At 42.3% G+C, this 21,795-nt stretch overlaps 1 protein-coding gene across 2 annotated transcripts in view; it reads right to left on the bottom strand.

Annotated features, from left to right (window-relative positions):
* The window catches only part of LOC109043420 (uncharacterized), a 295,984-nt gene that overhangs the window by 152,247 nt on the left and 121,942 nt on the right, over positions 1 to 21,795 (bottom strand). For both annotated transcript variants that reach the window (XM_072303015.1, XM_072303014.1), the window contains exons 2-3: positions 14,077 to 15,914; positions 12,882 to 13,015 (exon numbers count right to left, since the gene is read on the bottom strand). In XM_072303015.1, the coding sequence (XP_072159116.1) occupies positions 12,882 to 13,015; positions 14,077 to 15,914 (1,972 nt within the window). The remainder of the gene's footprint in view (positions 1 to 12,881; positions 13,016 to 14,076; positions 15,915 to 21,795) is intronic.

Here is a 21,795-nt window from a genome sequence, read left to right as displayed (position 1 = left end):
GATACATTAAAAATCGAAGTGTCTTCAACGTTAAACGCAATACGAGATAAAATATTGATGGCTGTTGTGAAGAAATACGTATCTCCATTGCAACGTTTAAAGCATTCCGATTGTGTTACATTTCATTGAAATTAGTCCCACCAAAATATCTCCTTAAAAAGCACAGTGGTTATTTTTGATTAGTGAATTTACATATTTTAATTAACTTATTTTCCGAAATTTCTGAACTTATTTTTCACATACCTTTTTTACTGGATAAAAACAGGATAGGATGGAGACAAATGAAACACTTACCTAAAACAGAAGAGAAAATAAAAACATATGAAACATATGAAACATAGAAAGGAAAGAAAGGAAGAAAGAAAGAAAAAAACCCAACTTTTTTAGCCTGAAATTTTAATTTGATGGAAAACTCTTTATTTAAACCTAATTTTTAACCTTAAAGTTATAAGTTAAGCTAAGCTAAGCTAGATAAGTTAAGCTAACTTATAAGTTAGCTGGTGTTTCACTTTTAAGCTGAATCACGAAATTCTCGTGGCATCTACGCTGATCTTCGTGAAATTATTATTCGGAATCCAAGGCCTCTGCGATACTTGATTTCTAACCCTGTCCAACGATAAGTGGTCCATTCCAAACGGCAGCAAATTAACGACTAAAAAGCAAAATCAAGTACCTCCATTGCAATGTTTCAAAATGTTTCCTCCTACTTTGAATTTTCAAGGAGAAACAAGCCAACTTTATGGCTTGAAATTTGTACAAAATATTCTTTAAGAAGAGAAGAAAAATCAAAGAAGTTTTCGAGAAATAACGTTGACTAGTGTCCCAAGGCAACAATAAAGTAAGACAAGAAGTTTGCAACGTTGCAAACGGAGATACGTGGTTTCGGACTTCGGCTATCGAAATATTATTCCAACTGTAGCTTGCTAAGTTTCCCTGCGGTCTCAGATTCGACTTATCGAAGAACATCGACACATGACTTCGCACGCGCGCAGACTCCAGAGTTACGCAATTTCCACCCCCATGCAGAGACCGCCGGGATCATCCCCATTAGTCATCCCTTCATCCGAGGGGGTGGGACACGGCGGACTGGCGCGGCGGCGGGGGTTTGGTTTATAACACAGATTGCCCGGACGACGACGGCCAAGGTTAGTCTGCTAAATCACGCTTAAATTAACTTCCTGCCAATGCTTGTCAGAGCAGGGGGTAGTTAATTCGTCCGGGTAAGGTGCTAGCGCGCAAAGGGTCAATTTTAGACACGCGCCAATTTTGATACGGCTAATTTTCGAGTGATAGAATTACAGGGAGGGAACTCGCCATTCGATGTTTCAACGGTGATAAAAATATCAAGCTGTTGCCAACAGATACAGGATATTTTTCAGAAATAGGAATCTTGTTCTAAAAACTCTCCACTCATTCTTCGTTAGTCATTTTAGACAGGAGATGCGAAAAATTCACGCTTACGGGAGGAAAAAAGATGGATAACCGTACGTTTGAGGTAACTAATTATTTTGTGCCAGTAACTGGATTTTTCGAAATGCAATGGTCGTATTGTTTTTATGCGCTCTACCTCTACCACAGTTGGCGTTTTGTGATTTTCATACCATACGTACATTTGCAACCCTGTTTGAATTTCCGGGGGAAAAGAGATAACTCAATTTTAAGGGCTGAATGGCTAATCTAAATTGGCGGACTGCTGCCCATCGTCTGGCTGTCCTCCCAATTGTAAGTCCGAAGTAATTGGTTAGTAAAACTTGACTCTAATTTATGGGAAGAAAATAAAAGAGCATGTTAATGAATGAACCAAGCACTGCTTTATAAGCAAAATGCAGAAATGAAAGACGAAATCTGAGAGATGGTCGTCATAAGGGGGAAAAATACGGTCGAAAAGGCAAACAAGTATGGAGTATTTACATCAAAATGTTTGACAGTAATATTGAGTGACCACAATACTAAACAAAAATGTATAATTCTTTGGAAAATACAGCAAAACTGTGAACAGACATTTTTCTCTAATCGGGTTGAACTTGTTTAGGCAGCAGATAGCTACAATCAGAACTGGTCTGACTACATGAAGCGTTGCATACTTATTTGTTATTATTATGTTTTGCTATGCATAATTTCTTTTATTTTGGTTATGAAACTCTGAGCGACATTTGACTTTACATTTTCTAAACATAGTAGTTGTAACCAGAAGAAACTTCACAGGAAGTTTCGAAACATTTTGTTGTGAAGTTTTCTATTAAGTATTACGAAAACAATTGTGAGAGGAAAGCAGGCAACATGAAAAGCACGAGTCCGCCAGTGACCACTTAAGTGCCTAAAATATTAATTTCAACGCACAGCAATTTAGATTACTGTGAAGCATGGCTAAGGTTATAGGTCATACATTTGCTATGTTCAATTTTGCTCTTGAAAATTGAATCTTTGCTATGCAGACTGAGATAATTGCACTTTTCATTCACAGATAACCTCCCGCGATTCGAGCTGTATCAATTTTTTTATACAGAAGCGGAAGCTCTGATATAGAGTGGCTGTAACGTAGTTAGGCATCGCGATGACTCAAGACCGATACAGTGTAAATAACTTGATAGCTTACTCTGGGTCGATAAAACGCTTTACAAAAAATGTAAACAAATGAAAAGCAGACGAATCTGCATGCAGTGAGATGGTTGCTTTATTTGCGAAATAATAATGTAAAAATCAAGTTTCAAAATAAATATGCCGACATTGTCCTGGATGTATTGGAACCTTTCTACACCTACGTATTCAAAATTCCTCGATATTTTCCGTAACATTTAAACAGAAGAAAGCACACTGGAAAAAAACACATTGTACCTCGAGTCCAGACTCTTAAAAACATCGACAAGAAAAAGTACTCTTGATTCAATCAGAATCTAGCTTAAATCAAGAACCAAGCCTCTATATTTAAGCGAATTTCGTTTTGATTCAAGCAAAAATCCGATTGAATCAAGAGTATTTTTTCTTATCAATGTTTTCAAGAGTCTGGACTCTAGATCCAATGTGTTTTTTTTTTCCCAGTGCAGCATTTTTCTGTAAGGAACTACAATTTCTGGCACAATGATAAAAATACCTATCTGCACGGGGAAACTAAAGACACACATGTTTTTTTCTAAAATGAGCCGGATATTGCAGTTCCTAATTGCAAAATGTAGTCCAATTGTCGTGCTAAAGAAAAAATCCGTTTGAGATTCTGAAAGTTGCTTACTTTTTTCTGATAAAACACGCATTTTCCATTAAAAAAAATATGGTTATTGCTTCTTGGGTTTTTTAGTAACGCTGAATGAATGTGAATGTGGTGTTATGTGATGTTTTATTATTTGAAATGACAATAATTCCAACAAACTGTACAAAAACTTCAAAATCAGAAGTTGAAAACCGCTGAAGCCGCAAGTTTGAAGAATCGCGTCTATCACAGTGCGGCCGTCGCGGCGAGGGACTGGCGTGCACGGCGCGGAGCGCCTAGTGGTGCCTTACAAGACCGCAGGATACTTCGTGCATTGCGGCGTACAGCACGCTGCTGCGCTCGGCGCATAGTAGCGCCTTACAAGTCTGCAGGATACTTCAATCATTGCCCGTATAACACGGTGCGCGCTCAAGTCGATGAAAAGTCGCATTTTCTTGGTGTCAAACCTACTCCGGTGTAGACAATTTCCGAACAATGCACGCCGCGAGCTTACAATCTTGGGATTACAGGATTAGGAAAAGTTTGGGGTTTTTTCCGCAGTGCAACAAAAAACCGCCCTATTCTGCCGTGATAGCAAAGAGAGCAGTAAGTGCATTTCTGTATGAGCCCTAGTTAGCACATGCTTTAACGTGTCTCGAGGTTCATCCTAGTATGCACTAACTGCCCTCTTCGCTATCACGGAAGTATTATGTATCGCCATAAACCGAATACGATTCTGTGGTTGCACCGATCCAAAATAAAGAATTCCGTCAGGTCAAAAAACTCCGGACTTTCCTCGGTCTTGTCTGATCCTTGCAACCTGTCGACGGTTTCATGTCTAGAAACTCTGGATATTTATCAATCATAAGCGCCGATAAGATTTCACTTTCATTTTAATTGAATTTCTGTAGACAAACTGGGAAGACGTAGGTTCATCGAACGATGAGCGTTTGAGGAAGATTTTTCGTTGACGGTTTGTTTATGCAAGTGTTAAAATCAAAGAGATAACACGCATTCCCGAGTCTTGATTTTCAATAAACAATCGGCGATGAAAACTGAGACTATGGCGCCCATAAACAAAACCGAGGATTCAATAAGTAAAAGCGTTCCCTTGTGAAAGTAAAAAAGGACAAAATGAGTAGTCCGCTTTTGGCTCATCCATGACTATATCTCAATAACTTGGCGGGAAATAAATCAATTTAGGGTTTCAATTAAGATTTCATCTCGTATTTCTCTAACCCCGGGATGGATCGAATTTGATTGATGAATCTTTCAATCGTGAGCGGAACGTGGAATCAGGCCATAGACTTTTTTTTTTTTCTGCTGGTTTTATGGCTTTTCGTCTAGCAACTTCAGCCAACTTTAGACTAATTGTCCGTAGACATCGAGGGATTTAGGCACAACCATGCTCCAGGCTTTTCAAATTTCCAGGGATTAGGGCCGAGTAGAATCTGTTTCAGCAGACCATGGACTTCAGGATTCCTTCTTGCAAAACTTTACCCCCCCCCCCCCCCCACATGAAACTTGCTAAAAAGTGAAGTTCGGCTTTGGTGATTTTTGAAATTTAAATTATTTAGAAAACGACTGCTAAAAATAAATTTGAGCTAAACATCCTGAGAAAGCAATTTTAATGGCATTTACGTTGTTTCAAAACTGAGCCAGAAATTGTAGTCCCTAGCCGTAAAATGAAGTCCAATTGCTGTTCTGCGTTGACTCGACTACCGAGACCTCAAAGGAAAATAAAAAAAAACTATAGGTATAATTTTTTCCTAAATTTTGGTGGGAAATGAAGGTTTTCTTGAATGAATCTTGAAGAGAATCAGATGGAATCCCTGAATTCATCGAAAGAATCTCTCCTGGGAATCGGGGAAGTAAGTGAAACATAAAAGGATGGAAAAAAATCAAGAGTTTCATTTGTATAACATTATTGACTTAGTTTTGTCAGTTCTTTTTATCTGGGGAACGCGCGTCTCATAGGGGTGATATATTTTGAGGCCTTTACATTACCTGTTAATGCAATGTGCAGAAGCAAGATGAATTTGAGAAGCACCAAAGGAACTGTCATAGAAGCGAAAAGAAATGTTAATTTTATCCAAAAAGCTTCATTCGAGGGTTCAAGAAGTTTCATTGACCGGCAGCGATCTCGGATCTTAGAACAGTAATGACTGATGAAAGTTGCGGTCATATCATTCTTCGTAGAAGTCTGTTGAGCTGGGTTTTTTTCGTTCTTCAGTTTGTCACTTATTAATAGCTAGGGAGGATATCCTTCAGCAATTACAGCAAAATAACTATATTTGTATTAAAAGCCATTCATCTAAGTATACGGCGAATTGAGTCGACCAATAGTTTCCATATGCACATAAGTGCTTTTACAGGTGAGTAAGATACTGTAGCTCCTAATAGCAAAATGCAGTCGAATTACGAATAAAATAAGACTACTAAGTGAAAAGAGAAAATATTCCTACTGTTTTAAACCAATATCTTGATAAATTCCCTGACTTTCTTAGATATCTTTTGTTCCCTGACGAGTCCTGGTGATTCTCGGATTCCTATAGATGAAACAAACTGTGTTTAAAGCGCGAATAGCTCGATCTCGCGAGAAGTCCGTTGGATAAAAAGCGAAACAGGAGCATGACGTGGCAACGCTGTAGCCGTGTGACACTGCACCGTGACTGGAGTTGGCTGGTGAGGAAGCTGCGCCTGACTCATCGCGGGCTGGCAACCTGCCACACACGCCGCGCACCGCCTCGCGCGGCAGAAAGCGCGTATCTCCGCGGGATTCACCCTTGAGTTACGACGTTCTTTAGGAGGGAGGCGGCGCTCATGCTCGAACACACCGCGCCGCTGTCCGGTTCCCGACTGCAGTCAGATGAATTTGGCCACACACACCGTACGCACTCATTTCGGCTTTCGGCTCCGGTTCGAATGGAACCGAGAAAAATCGAGAACGAGACTGCCTTGATAAAGAAAAACACCCTATGAATAATCCGACGCCGCCAATTTTTTTCTCTTAAAATTAAACCTATGCTGAACTAATTAGTGTTTTCCTTGGAGATTTTTCTAAGGGTTTCATCCGGAATTTCACCTACAGTATACACTGAAAAAAAAAGAAAAAACTTAAAGCTTCCAAGAAATGTATTTTCTCAACTCAAAAATAATGCTCCTTATTACGAGCTAGATTTTTCCTTTATCTCGGTATTATTTCACTGGTTCCTGGAGAAATTCAGCCTGAATCAAGATTAAAAAGTTCGTCGTCATCCTGACATACGGATGTAACTACACTTCGATATGAACCCTACCGTTCGTAAAATTGAATGCTTTCCTGGGCTCAGTTCTATAGGTGTAGTTACGCCCTTTTGTAAGCCAAGCGACGAATTAATGGCGGAAAATTCAAGAATCATCATGCTTGAGTCAAGCAATTCTTTTTCATGGCATGTACTGCAGAAAAAGGTAGACCTAGGTCTACCAGAGTAAAATCTAACCATTATTTGTAGAAACGACGTAAGAGCTTTGGAATGTTGCTTAGATTGTGGGATTTTGTTCTCCTGGAGGTCCCGGGGTTTTAATGCAATAGATTAACGAAGATGAACTGCATTATGTAGACGTAGATGCACTGTCCAAGCAACACTTCAATGCTCACACGTCGTTTTTGCACAGAAAGTCTCAATTTTAGGTCGTGTGGTTTTGATCCAGTTGGAGGGAAAAATCAGATTTTGAGATCTGGACGGAACACCCTCTCTAGCGCTTTAAACATTTAATGGGCCTGTTGCAAACTTTTGCTATATCAAAACTAAGATTTATTTCTTATAGATAATGCCTCAAAAATCACGATGAGCGCATCGGCAAAGTCTGAAACGCACTCATAACTTCACAATCTGCGTAAGAAATTTGCGGTTTTTTGAGCTTCCCGCTTCAAAAACGATACTACGGCACAGGTGAACATTTTGTTAGAGGAGGCGTTCCAGCGTCGGCAATATTCATCATGGCCGACGCCAGTTCGCCGAAACACGTATGATGAGACGAGATAACACCTGAACAGCATTAGACCTGATAACAATCGGCGTGTTTACGTTCATATTTTCCTCGCCCGCCTTGATTGACCCTGAACTCACCTCGAATTACGCGCGGAACTGCGGAAGCGTTGGCCATGATGAACATTGCCGACGATGGAGCGACTCCTCTAACAAAATGTTCACCTGTGCCGTAGTATCGTTTTTGAAGCGGGAAGCTCAAAAAAACGCAAATTTCTTACGCAGATTGTGAAGTTATGAGTGCATTTCAGACTTTGCCAATGCGCCCATCGTGATTTTTGAGGCATCATCTGTAGGAAACAACTCTTATATTTGCTCTAGCAAAAGTTTGCAACAGGCCCATTGCGAGCCGTTCAGTTCATTTTTAAGCCAATACAGGGCGTAAAGTTACATTTTAATACAGCAACTTCGTGTCCTGAAATTGGCAGGTACGAATATCAAAATTTTTCTCTCCCAGCTGCGGGCTTTAAACAGCCAGTTTTAAACCATTATAACTTTTGGGTTGAATCAACATGCCTCAAACCATTATAACTTCTAGGTTGAATCAACATTTTTAGGCGTTTATGTCCGTAAAATGTTATTAGAGCGTAGCTCTTTTCCCCGGTGTCAATGGCGCAATTTCGGGTTCGACTAAATCCCATTCTTCTTGGGGACGTGGTGGACGGTCACGATTGAAAATATCACGGAAAGTTATTCACAAATGTTATTGAGGGAAATCTGGCAAAAAGCGAAAGCTCATACGGCGTTCTTACTTAGCGAAGAGGTGACGAGCGGTTGTTGTGAGTTGTGACGCCGCCCTAGATGATTGATGGGCAAACGCGGAGTGAGTCTAGACAATGTAAAGCAGGCCCGATGTTAACTTTTCTTTCCTCAAAGACGAAAATTAGGCTCCGCGCAACCTAAAAACAATGGGCTCGAGTCCATACTCTAATTGTAGGAGAATGTTACTGATGGCCCGTGCTGATTAAGATCGCCTTGTGAGCATCCGAATTTTCACCAATCCCTCTCTCTTCCCACGAGAGGAACTCATTGACACATCTACCAACAGAATCTTGTTAAAATTGGCTGTGATATTCGTACCTACTTGAAGTGAGAAAAACATAATAATATTTGAATTTGAATCACGATTATTCATCGAGAATATTTCTGCTTAAATCGATTTACTTTTCCAATGTAAATTGACCAACCTTTTTGCTTTCTCGCTTTCTTAGCGGGTAGAGGAAGTATTGTCATTCAAAACAAATAAAAAAAAATGAAATAAAAAAGTTGAAATTTCATAATTTCTAAGCGTACCTGGAGTCAAAAAACCAAACTTGAAAAAATGTGTATCCGTACGTCTGGCGTACTGTATTGGTCTTATCTCAAAATCTACTGGTTAAATTTCACTAAAAATTTTTATAGTACGTCCAGATTATAAAAATTTCAAGACACATTTTGTTTCCCAGCTTTCCCACGTCGCCCACAAACCCTGCTCTCCAACCGCGCTTAATCGAATTTCAAAATACCCCGCCCGCTCACCGAATGACGTCATCGGAGCTATGACTGCCACGTCAAGGCGATTCGCGCCCTAGTCCAAGCTAGAGTCCCTTAATACTGAGAGTCAAGACAATTCGGCTCATGGATGTCACAAACGGGAATACAGATTACAGAAATTGAACGTTTTTCGTAATCTTTGATCGGCCCATTCTCAAATGCCTTTCTCCGTTCCTCCTCTCATTCCGTTTGTTCCTTGCCGAACCCGTAATTACCTGGTCCATTCCAGATTGTAATCTTTGCAATTGGTGAAAATGTAATCTTTATTCCCGTTTGTGACACTGTGGAGGCCTAAAATACGGGAACCAATCGGAAATGGATTCAAATTGTCTTGACTCTCAGTATAAAGGGACTCTAGTCCGAGCAGATAAGCATCTCCCGATGGACGAGGAAAACCCGGAACCGGAAACGGGCGACCAACCGGAAACCGGACGATGCGACTGGACTCCGGACAACCGCCCGCCCGCGCGGACAGGACTGTCGCCGGGAGGGAGGCACGTGCGGCCTTGTCGCGCGACGCCCCCCCCCCCCCCCGACCCCCAAATGGTGCGGAAAATCCTCCCGTTGGATCGGGAAGAGACGGGAACCCGGCGGCAGTTCGACGCCGATGAGGATGGCTCGGCGTTCCATTATCCACACCTGAGATCAATTACAGGTTTTCCACTCTGCTCCGCGTAACGGGGTCGTATTGTTGCGGGACAATGAGGGAATTCAACGCCCTGTGTAGTAATGAAGTGCTGATAATAGGAGCAGTTATGCCCTCGCGGGCATCGTTTCCTCCATAAATATTTGCTCGTCCCCCGCTTGGAGGTGATTGGTCCGTAGGTAAAATATTCTGGAGGCCTCACACTTCAGGCTTCGAATGGGATTTAATTGTGGTCAGACAGACCCGGACCATCGGTTTTAAGAAATAAGCCAGAAGAGGGTGAGGACACATTAAAACTTAAAAGAGGGAGAAGCAGAAAGCAGGAGGTGGAAAGAAGGGTAGAGGAGAGAAAACGAAAAGGAAGGTGATAAAAAAGAAGGAAAAAGAGAAGTTGATGAATAGGAGCGAAAGAGGAGGAGAAGATAACAAGGATGAACGGGGAAAAAAGGAAGTAAAGTAGGAGCATAACCATTTCTTTTTCCTCGTTTTCCTCGTTTTCTTCTTATTCTTATTCTTCTTCTTCTTCTACTCCTTCTCCTTCTTTTTTCCTCTCTTTTTTTCCTCATCGTCTTCCTCTATTCTTCTTCCATATTCTTTCTTTTCTCACGGTTTTCCGTTTTTCCATATTCCACCTTTATGTAAATGGCCTGAATTTTACTATTTCAGTGGAATCTCTAAAGACGTTCAAAATTAGATGAGTCGGATTTTGAAAAAAAATTTGATTTCGAAACATGAGTCCTTATTGATCTCTGCGGTAACATGGCAGACAGTGCTGATGCATAGAACGGGCCGCGGGCGTGGCACGGAGCGACAGTATGACTGAGGCTTGAGCGAACTGGAGATTCCTGAACGATAAAACGCCTTCAATTATTGGCATGCCACACGCACAGTGACGGAGTCGATAGAGTTGCTTGAGCCGCTATAGGTTAGTTTACCTATGCTCGTTGAAGGGGCACGCAAGAGTTGAAACTTCTAAAGCTCTACTGCTCTCGCTGTATAACCAAACATCGCACTGACTATGAGAGAGTCAGTTTAAATTGTTGCAAAATTATTTCTTGCAACGTATCTTCCTGCGAACGACTTTATGTTGAGGTTCGATATTACTACAGTAGCGATTTTGTTCCACAAATTACACAAAAAGAGTTATGTCTTATATTTTATCGACGATTTGTCTTCTTTGCCACTTCACTCATGATGGAACATCAACGTTTTCGGTCCTACGAACCAAACTTGGATTCAGATATCCGAATTTAGTTCAGATAACCGAAGTTCTCGGTAAGAAATGCTCACATTATGCTCAATAAAAAATGTAGGTAACTGACCGAAGTTCGGTCCCTAAGTCCGAAAATTTCCGTTTCCGGGGCTAAAAACTTTAAGTTTTCATTTGAAGGAAGAAAGATACTTTTTCTGATGTGTACATTTTGGAAAGATGGTATGATGGTGGTTAATGTGAAGCACCAGTGTTAAAGTAAAACATTATTTTTACTGACATACTGCACTTTCACTGTGTGTTTTGGTTTCAGTTTAGAAGCGGTTTTCGTTCATAGATTACTTACACTGGAAAAAAAAAAACACACATTGGATCTAGAGTCCAGACTCTTAAAAACATCGACAACAAAAAATACACTTGATTCAATCAGATTTAAGCTTAAATCAAGAACCAAGCCTCTTAATTTGAGCGGATTTCCTTTTAATTTAAGCTTAAATTTGATTGAATCAAGAGTCCTTTTTCTTGTCAATGTTTTCAAGAGTCTGAACTCTAGATCCATGTGTTTTTTTTCCAGTGTAGATTCGCCTGAATGCAACTTTCTGTAAATATGTAAGCTGTATCTTTCCTCTTTCTACATTCGATTAATTTACCCACACAAGTTAAGAGTCCAAGCCAAATAAGTTTGCACACTTCTAGACTGCGACAGAAGATCGCCACGACGTCGCTTTTACATGTAAAGTAAATGCAAGATTTCCTGTCGCAGTCTAAATGTGAGTAAACTTACATGGCGTGGACTCTACTGCTCTGAACACTGGAATCGCAAACTGACTAATTACGGACACGTCGATGCGAACCGAAGATCTCGGCCAAGTCCTGACACGATTTTAGAAACGCGCGTCATTTATGTTAATATAAGTGGTCACCCCCCGATTCGACGGTGGCCGTGTGTGAGACGAGTCATAAAAAACCACAGATGAGGAGCGATTTTCGGGAAACAAACCGTTTTATGTGGAGCAACGCGTGTCGTTAGCACGCTATTAAAGCCCCCGCCCCACCGTCCCGACACTGATCGGCCGTCGAAGTGTTAATCGATTTCTGCTGCTCGTCGTTGAGTCTTGATTATTGATTCGCGTTCTCGCTTATTACGGCTTGTAATTTTAGCGCTGACGGCGGATTTGTTCTCGGAACCGATCCGGACTGAATTAAGCTGGAGAAACGATTGAACACACTGACAAAAGTTCGATCACACAGACCGAAGTTTGGTGTTCCATTCCGATCGAATCATTCGCGTTGTCGAATCAAAATTTCGATTCGTTCGATCCTTTTTTTCTGGTTCGGTTCAATCTAAAAGTCTTTAGTTTTAAACATTTCAATCTACATGAGAGCACCGAACTCTGGCTGACATATTTTTGATTGTTTTATTTTTATTTTTTATTTCAATTTTTTTAATTTATTCTTTTTTATTTTTTTGTGTGTTATTTTTGTATATTTATGGTACAGGGAGAAAAAAGCTTCGCGGCTGACACGGCACACAGAAATTTTGCGGTCACGAACTTCGAGCCTTGCCTCGGGTGACCAAAAGTTTTTTTTTAGCCGTGCTAATACTCAGATTTCTTACCAACTTTATTCATGTTTTGTTCCGGATACATCGATGGTCCACGTTCCTCTTTTTGTGACATGGCGGGTTTCTATCAGTATACATTTCAAAATATTAGTAACCTCTTTTCATTTGGCAGAGAGAATCCAAGCCACATCGGCTATTGTCGAACACTGGAAAAAAACACATTGGATCTAGAGTCCAGACTCTTGAAAACATCGATAAGAAAAATTCTCTCGATTCAATCAGATTTAAGCTTAAATCAAAAGGAAATCCGCTCAAATTAAGAGGCTTGGTTCTTGATTTAAGCAAAAATCCGATTGAATCACGAGTATTTTTTCCTGTCGATTTTTTAAGAGTAGGACTCTAGATCCAATGTGTTTTTTTCCCCAGTGAATTAAACTGGACAATTTAATTTTTTCCAGGAGAACGTTTGTGCAGATTCCTTTGAATATTTTTAGGAATTTGGTTTGTACTATGCAGAAAGTTCTCTGTTCGCACAAAAATCTGTACAACCGTTTTCACGTAGAAAATTGAATTGCCCAATTTTTGACAATAGCTGAAGTGGCTTGGTCTCTTTCTGCTTCAAGCGGTCCGAGTATAATGTATTGGGTAAGACTCAAAAGTGAAATTCAGGTGGGAGCTAATAATGATGGATAAAATAATACGGTGAGACTTACGTGATGTCGTTTTGGAGATGGAATCGCTGGCTTCGGACAAGGAACTTTCATGGGAGCTACCGCGCGATATCGAGTCGGCCGATTTCATGGTAATCTCCAGATTGGATTCCGAGCTGCGGTTCCGACACCTTCGACTGAAACACCCACCAATTCAATTCATCAGTCAAAACTACTTTAAAAAACACAATTAGAGACCAACAGAAGGAGATATACGCCCCCAAAACCCAGAAAGGGCTATTCAATTTAAAGTTTAGCTTTAACCTCTCTCCTCTCTTGCTGTTTGCATCGACGTGGCACTTTGGCACATGGTAAAGTTGCGATAATTCGACGTATTTATGAGAAAGGGACTATGTGAACACAAATTGCAACAAAAGAAACTATGTGCATCCAGTCTGCGTGCGTTCCGTTTGCTTTTATTGAAATTCACATAAATCCTTTTAGCTTTAAATACGTCCTATTGATATCATGATAAGAGACTTGAGCTAAAGAAACTGATAAGTGCGATGTGCTTCAACTTTAATTAACATTTGGTGAGGTTTTTTTTTTTTTTTTTTTTAATTTTCACATGTATTTTAGTATTTTTGTTTTTCTGCTCTCAGTGTTGCCGAACGGCTTAAAAAATGTAGTGAAATTGAAAAGTGGGCGGAAATGAAAGATGAAAGAAATGATAAAATCGAGTAAAGTGCGCGGAAATTATACGCAACCCATCGCGGAACAACGGACGCCGTAGCTCGACCACGTCTTCATCCACTACACCCTGAAAGAATACTATCATGGTGTCTAGAACTCTCATTTGTTTTTTTTTTTTTTTTTTTCCCGGATTTTTTTTAGTATTTTAGGTAAAATTCCCTTCTGTAACCGTAGGCACGAGGTTTCTTCTCATTTTTCTGCAGATTCTCTCAGGAGGAGCTCTTCAAAACCAACCAACCTTCACGGGAGAAAATGAAATTTTTTATCATTTATCTCAATTTTAAAAGCCAAATCTACGGCGACCACCTTTGAAAAAAGGGGAGAAAATGATCTCGAAGCAGAAAGAGAGAAAATTCCTGATATTTCACACCACTGATTTTGTAAATTATAATCCGTACTTTAATAAATTCAAGTTTTTCAAGTCTTAGACACCACGCGGCTTAAAGAGAAGACACATTCCTCTTGCGTCAAAAAAAAAGAGGCTGAGAAGAAACTCATTCCTTACCTTTTCGATTTAGTGGAAGTGAGAGATCTGGTGGAGTTCGATTGGGTTATCGTCAGGTTCCGTAAGGGCTGTCCTTTCCGCTGACTGTTACTGTTGGCCATCCGGGCGTTTTTGGCATCGCCGGCGGCGCTCTGGTTCTCCTTGGGCGGCGCCAGGTTGATCCCGGCGAAGACCTTGCTCTTGACCTCTTTCAACCTGCAGGGCTTCAACTTATCCTCCTGCTCCTGCTTGTTCTGCGCGATCTTGCTCATCACCGCGTCCCACTTGCCCACCGGCTTCTTGGCCGGGGTCCGCCCCGAGACCGAAGTCGCCGGCTGCCGGTTCTCCTCGTTCCCGGGCTTCTCCTCCAGCATCGCCTTGATCTTAGACGTCACGTTCCGTTTCGGCATCTTGTGCTTCTTCTCGTTGACGTTCTTCACCGGCTTGGAGTTCAGCCCCTTGTTCTTCTCATTCAGCTCCTGCACCTCTTTAGGCTCAACCTCAGGTTCCGGTTCAAGGGTCGTGTCCAGCCCTGTTTCCGGCACGCTCTGCAGCTGCGAGGAGGCGGCCATGACCTGCATCGCGCTCACCTTCTGGAAGATCAGGTCCGAGAGGGTGGACAACTGGTCGTTCCCGTTGGCCGCCATTTTGTCCACGTCCGAGTAGATGCCGCTCGAGTCCATCTCCTCCGTGTGCGAGTTGCGGGACTTGGTCTTGGCGGGGCTCGTGGGGACGCCGCCGTACAGCGTCCCGTCGATGACCTGGGCGCGGCGGTCGCCCCGGGCGATCCCTTGGAGTTCCTCGTGGACGTCGGCGTCTGACTCGGTGAAGAAGTCCGAGTCGGTCATCGGGTCGACGATCTTGAGCTTGACGATGGGCTGGTGTGCGGAGGGCGAGTGGTCGGCCCCGCGACTCGCCGGCCGGGAAAGCTCCCCGTCGCCTTGGTAACCGTCCAAACTAGCGATGCTGGTCACGCTTGTGATGATGCTCACGGCGGGCGGGCCCGCGGGTTTCGGGAAGTCGATCGGGAGGTCTTCCACGGACGGTGAGCGCTCGAGCTCGAGCTTATTGGAACTGCACGAGAAGTTGTCGTCGAAGGCGGTGGAGGTGTAGTCTTTGAGCCCGTCCAGGAGGTTGAGCGACTCGTTCAGGTTGTCCTCTCTGAGCGCGTCTTCCAGGTTGTCGTTGTACTTGACGTCCGAGATCGTTTCCGACTGGGAGGGTTCTTTCTCGACGAGGAAGCCCTCCAAGGAGGTGGCTCTGTTCAGGGAACTATCGATCGAGGCGGTGAAGTCGTTCATCTGATCGGGGGTGAGGATCCCGAGACTCTCGTCCAGTTCGCAGGAGCTGTGTTTGCTGATGTTGAGGGTGTTCAGACCGCTTCGGACTTGTAGTTGGGAGAGAGATCCGGCGGATGAGGAATGGGCGGAGCCGAGAGTCCATTCCCAGACGGGGACGTTGCCGGAAGTCGTGGAGCCGGGCGTGGGCGTCGAGATGGTGGAGACATTATCGTGGCATTGGTCCCTCGGGCCGGATTCTAGTTGGGGGGAACCGGTTTCCGACGGGTTGGCGCCATCGCTGGGGGCGGAACTCAGGTCCAGCTTGGGTTTGAAGAGCTTGGAGGGTCGCGGCGAGGAAGAGGTCGAGGGGCTGGAGGTGGCGGTCTTGCGCGTGGTTTTCTTGCACGTCCGCGAGATGGGGCTGGTGGCGCCGAAGAGGCCCAGGATCCCGGGACCTGGCAGTTTGGGCGGTTCGGAGAGGTGCGCCCGCACCCGGTTCGACAGGTTCGTCAGCGGGGTCGAGAATTTTGTCGCTAGCGGCTTCGAGACGAAGACCGGGATCTTGCTCTCCCCCGTCGTCTGAAACAGAAAGAAAATGGAAAGATTAGAGGGAGTGGCAACTCTAAAGACACCGGCAAATAAACATGAAAATGCATAGATTGAAAAAAGAGCATCCGCAATATTGAGGAGCAGAAATCGGTAGACATTTTTTAGCGGAATGTTTTCCCCTTGAAAGGGACACGACATCATTGATATGTCTCATGGTTGTCTTTGACTTATATTTTCTGTTATATGCACGAATCTGTAATGTCCTACACATTACAGATTGTAACCACCTTGACCCGAACTGTCTTTGGACGAACCAGGGCGAAAAAGCAAGCCTTTATAATGGGCCTGTTGCATGCAAGAGATGCAGCCGCGCGCATAGACTTTTTAGAGGTTAAATGACACGAAAATTACGATGGTCACATTAAAAAAGTCTGAAATACACTCCTTACTGCGCAATATGCGTTGTTAGGAACGCACTTTTTCAAATTTCCCGCGTCTGGGGGCAGTTTTCTAATCACCGGAAACGAGCAAGCGGCGGGCTCGGTGATTTCCGGAAGATGCCGAGTCGTTGTTGTTGTTGTTATTTTTTCCTTCAGTTTGTTTACAAACCCAACGTGATCTCTTATAGTGGTCCATATACGCTTTATGCGGTAACCAAATCGATCAACTTTTAAATATCCAACGCAATCTTTCTACATTTCATTTCACGATATCACGAGCTCCGATTTTTAGGTTATGTTGTCACTTTTAGTTGACCGGAAATAGCCGCGAGTTGCCGTTAATTGTTTCCGTTGGAAAACTGCCCCCAGACGCGGGAAATTTGAAAAAGCGCGTTCCTAACAACGCAAATTGCGCAGTGAGGAGTGTATTTCAGGCTTTTTTAATGTGACCATTGTAATTTTCGTGTCATTTAACCTGTAAAAAGTCTATTCGCACGGCTGTATCTCTTGCATGCAACAGGCCCATTGTATTCTACAGTTAATAAGCTTTAAGCACTTTAAAAAAAACATTGTTCCCAACAAATTACTTGAACAAAATTGGCACAGATATTAGAGCCACGTTATTTTTGTTTCGTTTTTAAGAATAAAATACATACATAAGAGTCGCTCTCTGGCGCTCTGCGACGCCTAACCTCCACCAAACTCGGTACTCCCATAACCCACCAGTGTTGGCACTCCCTCATATCAGAAAATGCTTATATTACAACGATACCAAATTGTAACAAGATGTTTAAAACTGGATCCAGGATGTAATCTCCTGCTTACAATTTATCGGAAAAAAGTAAACGGACGATCACCAGACGCCCGCCATGTCAATGCCATTGCACAATGCACATTAATATTTATTTCGTCAATTGTTTACACTTAATAGTTATGATGTTTTAAAATTGTTTAGCAGGTCGGTATGTCCCGGCAATTCCGGTAATTCTTGCCCTCCTCCCCTACCCCAAGATAAAAACCGTTTTTCCGAGAGTTGCTCGCGATTGTTGGTCGCAGCCTTGCAGCGACTGCTGGAACGAAAGTGGCTCTGCGGGGAGGAGCGTGACCGTTGGAACCATGGAATGGGAGCGGGATAAGGTCAACTTTACTCGCTAATGCACCCTCTTTTCGGCCCGAGACATCTTCGTCAGAGTTGAATGACGGAGCGGAAAAGCGAGGACAAATTGCTGTAGTGCCAAGACCGCGACAATCCGTGCTCTCGCGCTAAGAGAAAACACCGTAAGAACCCTAGAGCTTTGCCAAATTGCAATCGAAAATAAACCAGGGTTGCCACACAATTTAGAAAATGAAATTCCCTGGCATTGCCCTAATTTCCCTGACACATTTTGGCAAAAATTCCTGACAATTAAAAATATGCCGGATGGTTAAAAATACCTAAATAGAAATATTTTTTAGGCCTTTATCGTTCGAAATGTTAAACTCATGATAGGTCATAGTACGGTCAAGAAAGATGACTTGATAATTTTTTTCGGACATTTTCGTCATTTTCCCTGATATTCCCGGTTTTCTTGGTATTCTTTGACTGTGGCAACACTGAAAACAATATTAGTTCGAAAACCTGTGAACATCCCTCCTGGAAACATTGGATGGTTTCTATTCGTGATTTGTGAACTTGATATTTCGACGGAAAACTCTCTCGAGTGTTCTGGCGAGCGATTTACTTCGTTTTTGTGCTAAAAAAAAGCTTAAAGTTAGAATATAATTCTCAATTTCATACTCTAATCATAAGCCGATCATAATTTAAAATAGCTCATTTCCAAGACTTAGTTTTCGGAACAGCAAGATTCAAATTGCCATTATTGAAATTTGGACTGACTTTTTTTCGCTTTTTATATCACCTTCCAAGAAAAATAGTCGGTGCTGAAAACTGAACCTTCTATTCAGGGCTCATGCACTTTCTTTGTTACACTTACAGAACTTTTCTGTTGTGAGAACAGAACTTCGGTCGTGAGCACAGAGTGCTCTGTTGTCATAACGGAAACTTGTGTAGCTGTAACAAAGAAAGCGCAGGAGCCCTGTGACCAGAACTACTTTTTTTAGTATGGAACGTTTGTACATCATAATTCTATTCTCCGGGATCAATAATAACTCGATTTTTAGTTTCTGTGGTCCAAGATTCTTTCCCGTGGACGTTCATATTTGAAATTTGTCCCAAAAATAAATATTGTACCGTTGTAAATATATGCAACTTTTGACATGCAATTTTGCAATTTTTGACAGCTCATATGCCGTTTTTCCAGAGCAGGACAGCGTAGCCCACATCCGGGTGTGCCAAGTCGCTGACCTGCTTCGCCCGGCCCGACGCGACGCGACGCGGGAACACGCATTGTCATTTAGACGCGTCTGCCGCGGATAAAATTAGAGCGTCCGACATGGATGCCAAGTCCGTCCTGGGGTCGCCCCATCATCCAGAGGGCAAATCCATCAGTGGCGTGGCGTGAAGGATCGATTATCGATATCTCCCCATTTGAAGCTATGGTAAAGAATCGATTACTAAGGTGTTCGCTGCGAACACCCTGATAATGGACTTTTTTCATAGGTTTGAGTGGCGTATCAATCGATATATCGCAAAGCACGCCACGCCACTGAAATCCACGAAACTGGACTCGCACATCGACGTTGAAACTTACGTTTGCGGTGTTTTAAAATCTTCGATCCCACTTTATTTTTGTGAAAAAGAACAAACTAATATCATTCCTTGAGGTCTTCACAGATTCTCCTTCACGCCGAGACGAAAAATCACGGAGGTTTTCAAGAATTGACCTTGAGTGGATTTCCACCTAAAAAATAAAGTATGACAGGAAGTCTGCAACGTCGCAAACCGAGATACGTGGTTTGGAAGTTTCACCGTCGACATGCTTTTGAGTAGAGATGGGGCTTTCATGAGCTTTCTTTCTAAAAATGTGAAGGGACTGAACAGGTGCAAGTCTCAAAGAATCGTGCTTTGATGGTAGTTCTTAAAGGAATTGGGAAACTCTTGAAATAGTTAGATCCGTCTGAGCGGGTTGATTGTTGAAATTGATAGACTAAACTATGGACATAGAAAACAAAAAGTATAAGGAAGGATCCTATGGGTGGAAGCGGGTGGTCGCAATAGACATAGGAGGTAAGTAATAAACTAACTAAAGGCAACCCATGAGAGATCCTGTAATGAGACTTTAAATATAATCAAGATTTTCGTAAATATTATCTTTTTTTTTCAATATAAAATAGTCTATGAATTAAATTTCTAGTTGTTACTACTACTACTATGAGAATGAATGCTGAAGACCTCAGGTCACCTCATTGGAAAGGTAGACAACCCTGCTTCGGGTTGTATCTGCGTTGTGAAGTAAAATCCTCCTCCCCGGCTTTCCTCCCGCCTGCCCCCCTCGTCCCCTTAATATGCCGGGTTCGGAATATTCCTGGAGTACCTCTCCCGTGCGCACCAGAGGTGTTATTGTCTGCCGCCCGGAACAATGTGCTACCGGTAGCTGTAATGATTATGAGTTTTGTTTCTACTGTCTGATGCCTTTTGTTTTTCCCCTGTACACTCCCTCGCATTCGTGAACAAAGCTGCCGTTTTTCATATGAAATGAGCTTTTTCTGCATGATTTTATACTGGAAACTTGGTCGATTTCTCGTTGAAAAGACAACGCTCTACTCGACTATTCTTGTCCTGCCCGGTCTGAAGTTTTCCACGGCACTCTGCTCAGGAGCTGTGATTTTTTAATGTTTCTGGCGAGAAATATTAGAGCTCGGATTGGGAAACATCTTGAAAAGTTATTTTTTTTTAAAATGAAAAAATAAAAATGAGAAAAAAAGGATGCTTTTAGAAGTTATTTCGGAAAACATTAAGAAGAGATCAAGAAAGTTCTCCTAAAATATCTGAAGTCAAGAACTCAAAAAACCCTCTAAACACGAATCAGCAACAAGAATAATGGAGTATTGGGCTTAATTTTATTACTTCAGACTGTTTTTTATCAGAATGTCTGTTTTTGAATTTTATCAGAAGAAATGATTTTATCGAAACCCTTTTTTGCGAGTTAATACACACACAACATCCATACTCAAAATTCAGCCAAGTATGAGTCTACATCAGGATAAAATCTCAAGCCAGAAACGTAAGTCCTGGCACAGAGGAAAGTTCAAGCAGATGAAAGAACATAAATTACACATAAGAACGAATTCTTCTATGTCAAGAAAGCCGTGCATGCTTTAAATATGATTTGAAAATGTTGATTTACTCAAACACAACATTTCATAAACTTTGGGAGACTTGGAGCTCAGAGAGAAAAAAAATTAATTGAAAGAGATACAAGTCTATTTTGAGGCCACACGAACCGGGTGTAGCGCCCTCGGTGCGGGAAAAAAAATTTGCGAGCAAAACTCGAAGTTCAGGTCATGGATTTCTAAAGTTTTTCTGCTCGTACATCCCAAAATTTCAGAAATCCGTGTGAACTGAACTTCGGGTCTGACGCATGAGGCTTTTTTCTTCGTTTACTTGAACGGAAATACAACGGTTGGACATTTCAGTTCATTTAAATTGATTGATGGACGAATGCAGGTAGTTTCCAAAATCAACATCCACGTCTGAGAGCGGTTGGCGCGTCGCGCTGCAGGACAATGACTCATCATGCAACACGTGCCTAGAATGGTGAAGAGGATGACACATTTCTGTAAAACCGCCCAGATTCTGGAATGGACCACATCGATATTTTTGGAAGAAATGCATGAGGAGAAGAATTCAGAGAGAACCAGTAATGTTGGTTAAAAATTCTACTCCAGGGCGGTGTTTTCGAAAAGCTCGAAGGGCTGCCGTCAAGGTCATTGTGTTTTTGAAAAAGAAAACCCATCTGTGTTTGCTCAAGGTGCTGCTGTTTCTGGTGGCGAGAAGAATTCCAAATATGTGGTGGAGTTTTACCGTGCTCCGCGCGGGGATTTCGATGCACTTGCGGCAGCTCTGATGCACGAGCACCTGTGCAAGCTATGTGCATTCAAAGCAGCTTTGACTTCGGAAAGTTCTGGGAAATGATACGGCTCCAGTGGCGACACTCTCAAGTTGGCAGCACTGGGTTTTGTCCATTTAACTGCATGTAAAATAATCGATGTATGCGTGGGCCGCCTTATATTGTCACCTTCCAACCAAAGTATCGCAAGCGCCATGTGACGTTTAAACATTTTTGCCGCAATTTTATTTTTTTACAGAGAAATTGTTGGTTGAATCTGTGTAAAAATTTTACTGATCTTTATCGGCAGCACGAAGAAAATGTAGTAAAATTTTCGGACAGCTTTGTTGAACAGTCCCTGTAAAAAAAAGTAAAATTGCGGCGGAAATTGTGAAACGTCGCATGGCGTTTGTGATATTTTGACCGAATAGTGACGGTATAGAATCGATTCTGCATATTGATGTCTGATGCCTGCTTGGAACT

The sequence above is a fragment of the Bemisia tabaci genome, chromosome 7 (genome assembly GCF_918797505.1).
Source record: "Bemisia tabaci chromosome 7, PGI_BMITA_v3".
In the NCBI taxonomy this organism is placed as follows: Eukaryota; Metazoa; Arthropoda; class Insecta; order Hemiptera; family Aleyrodidae; genus Bemisia; species Bemisia tabaci.
The sequence above is the reverse complement of the archived record's forward strand: the minus strand, read 5'-3'. Positions and strand labels throughout refer to the sequence as shown.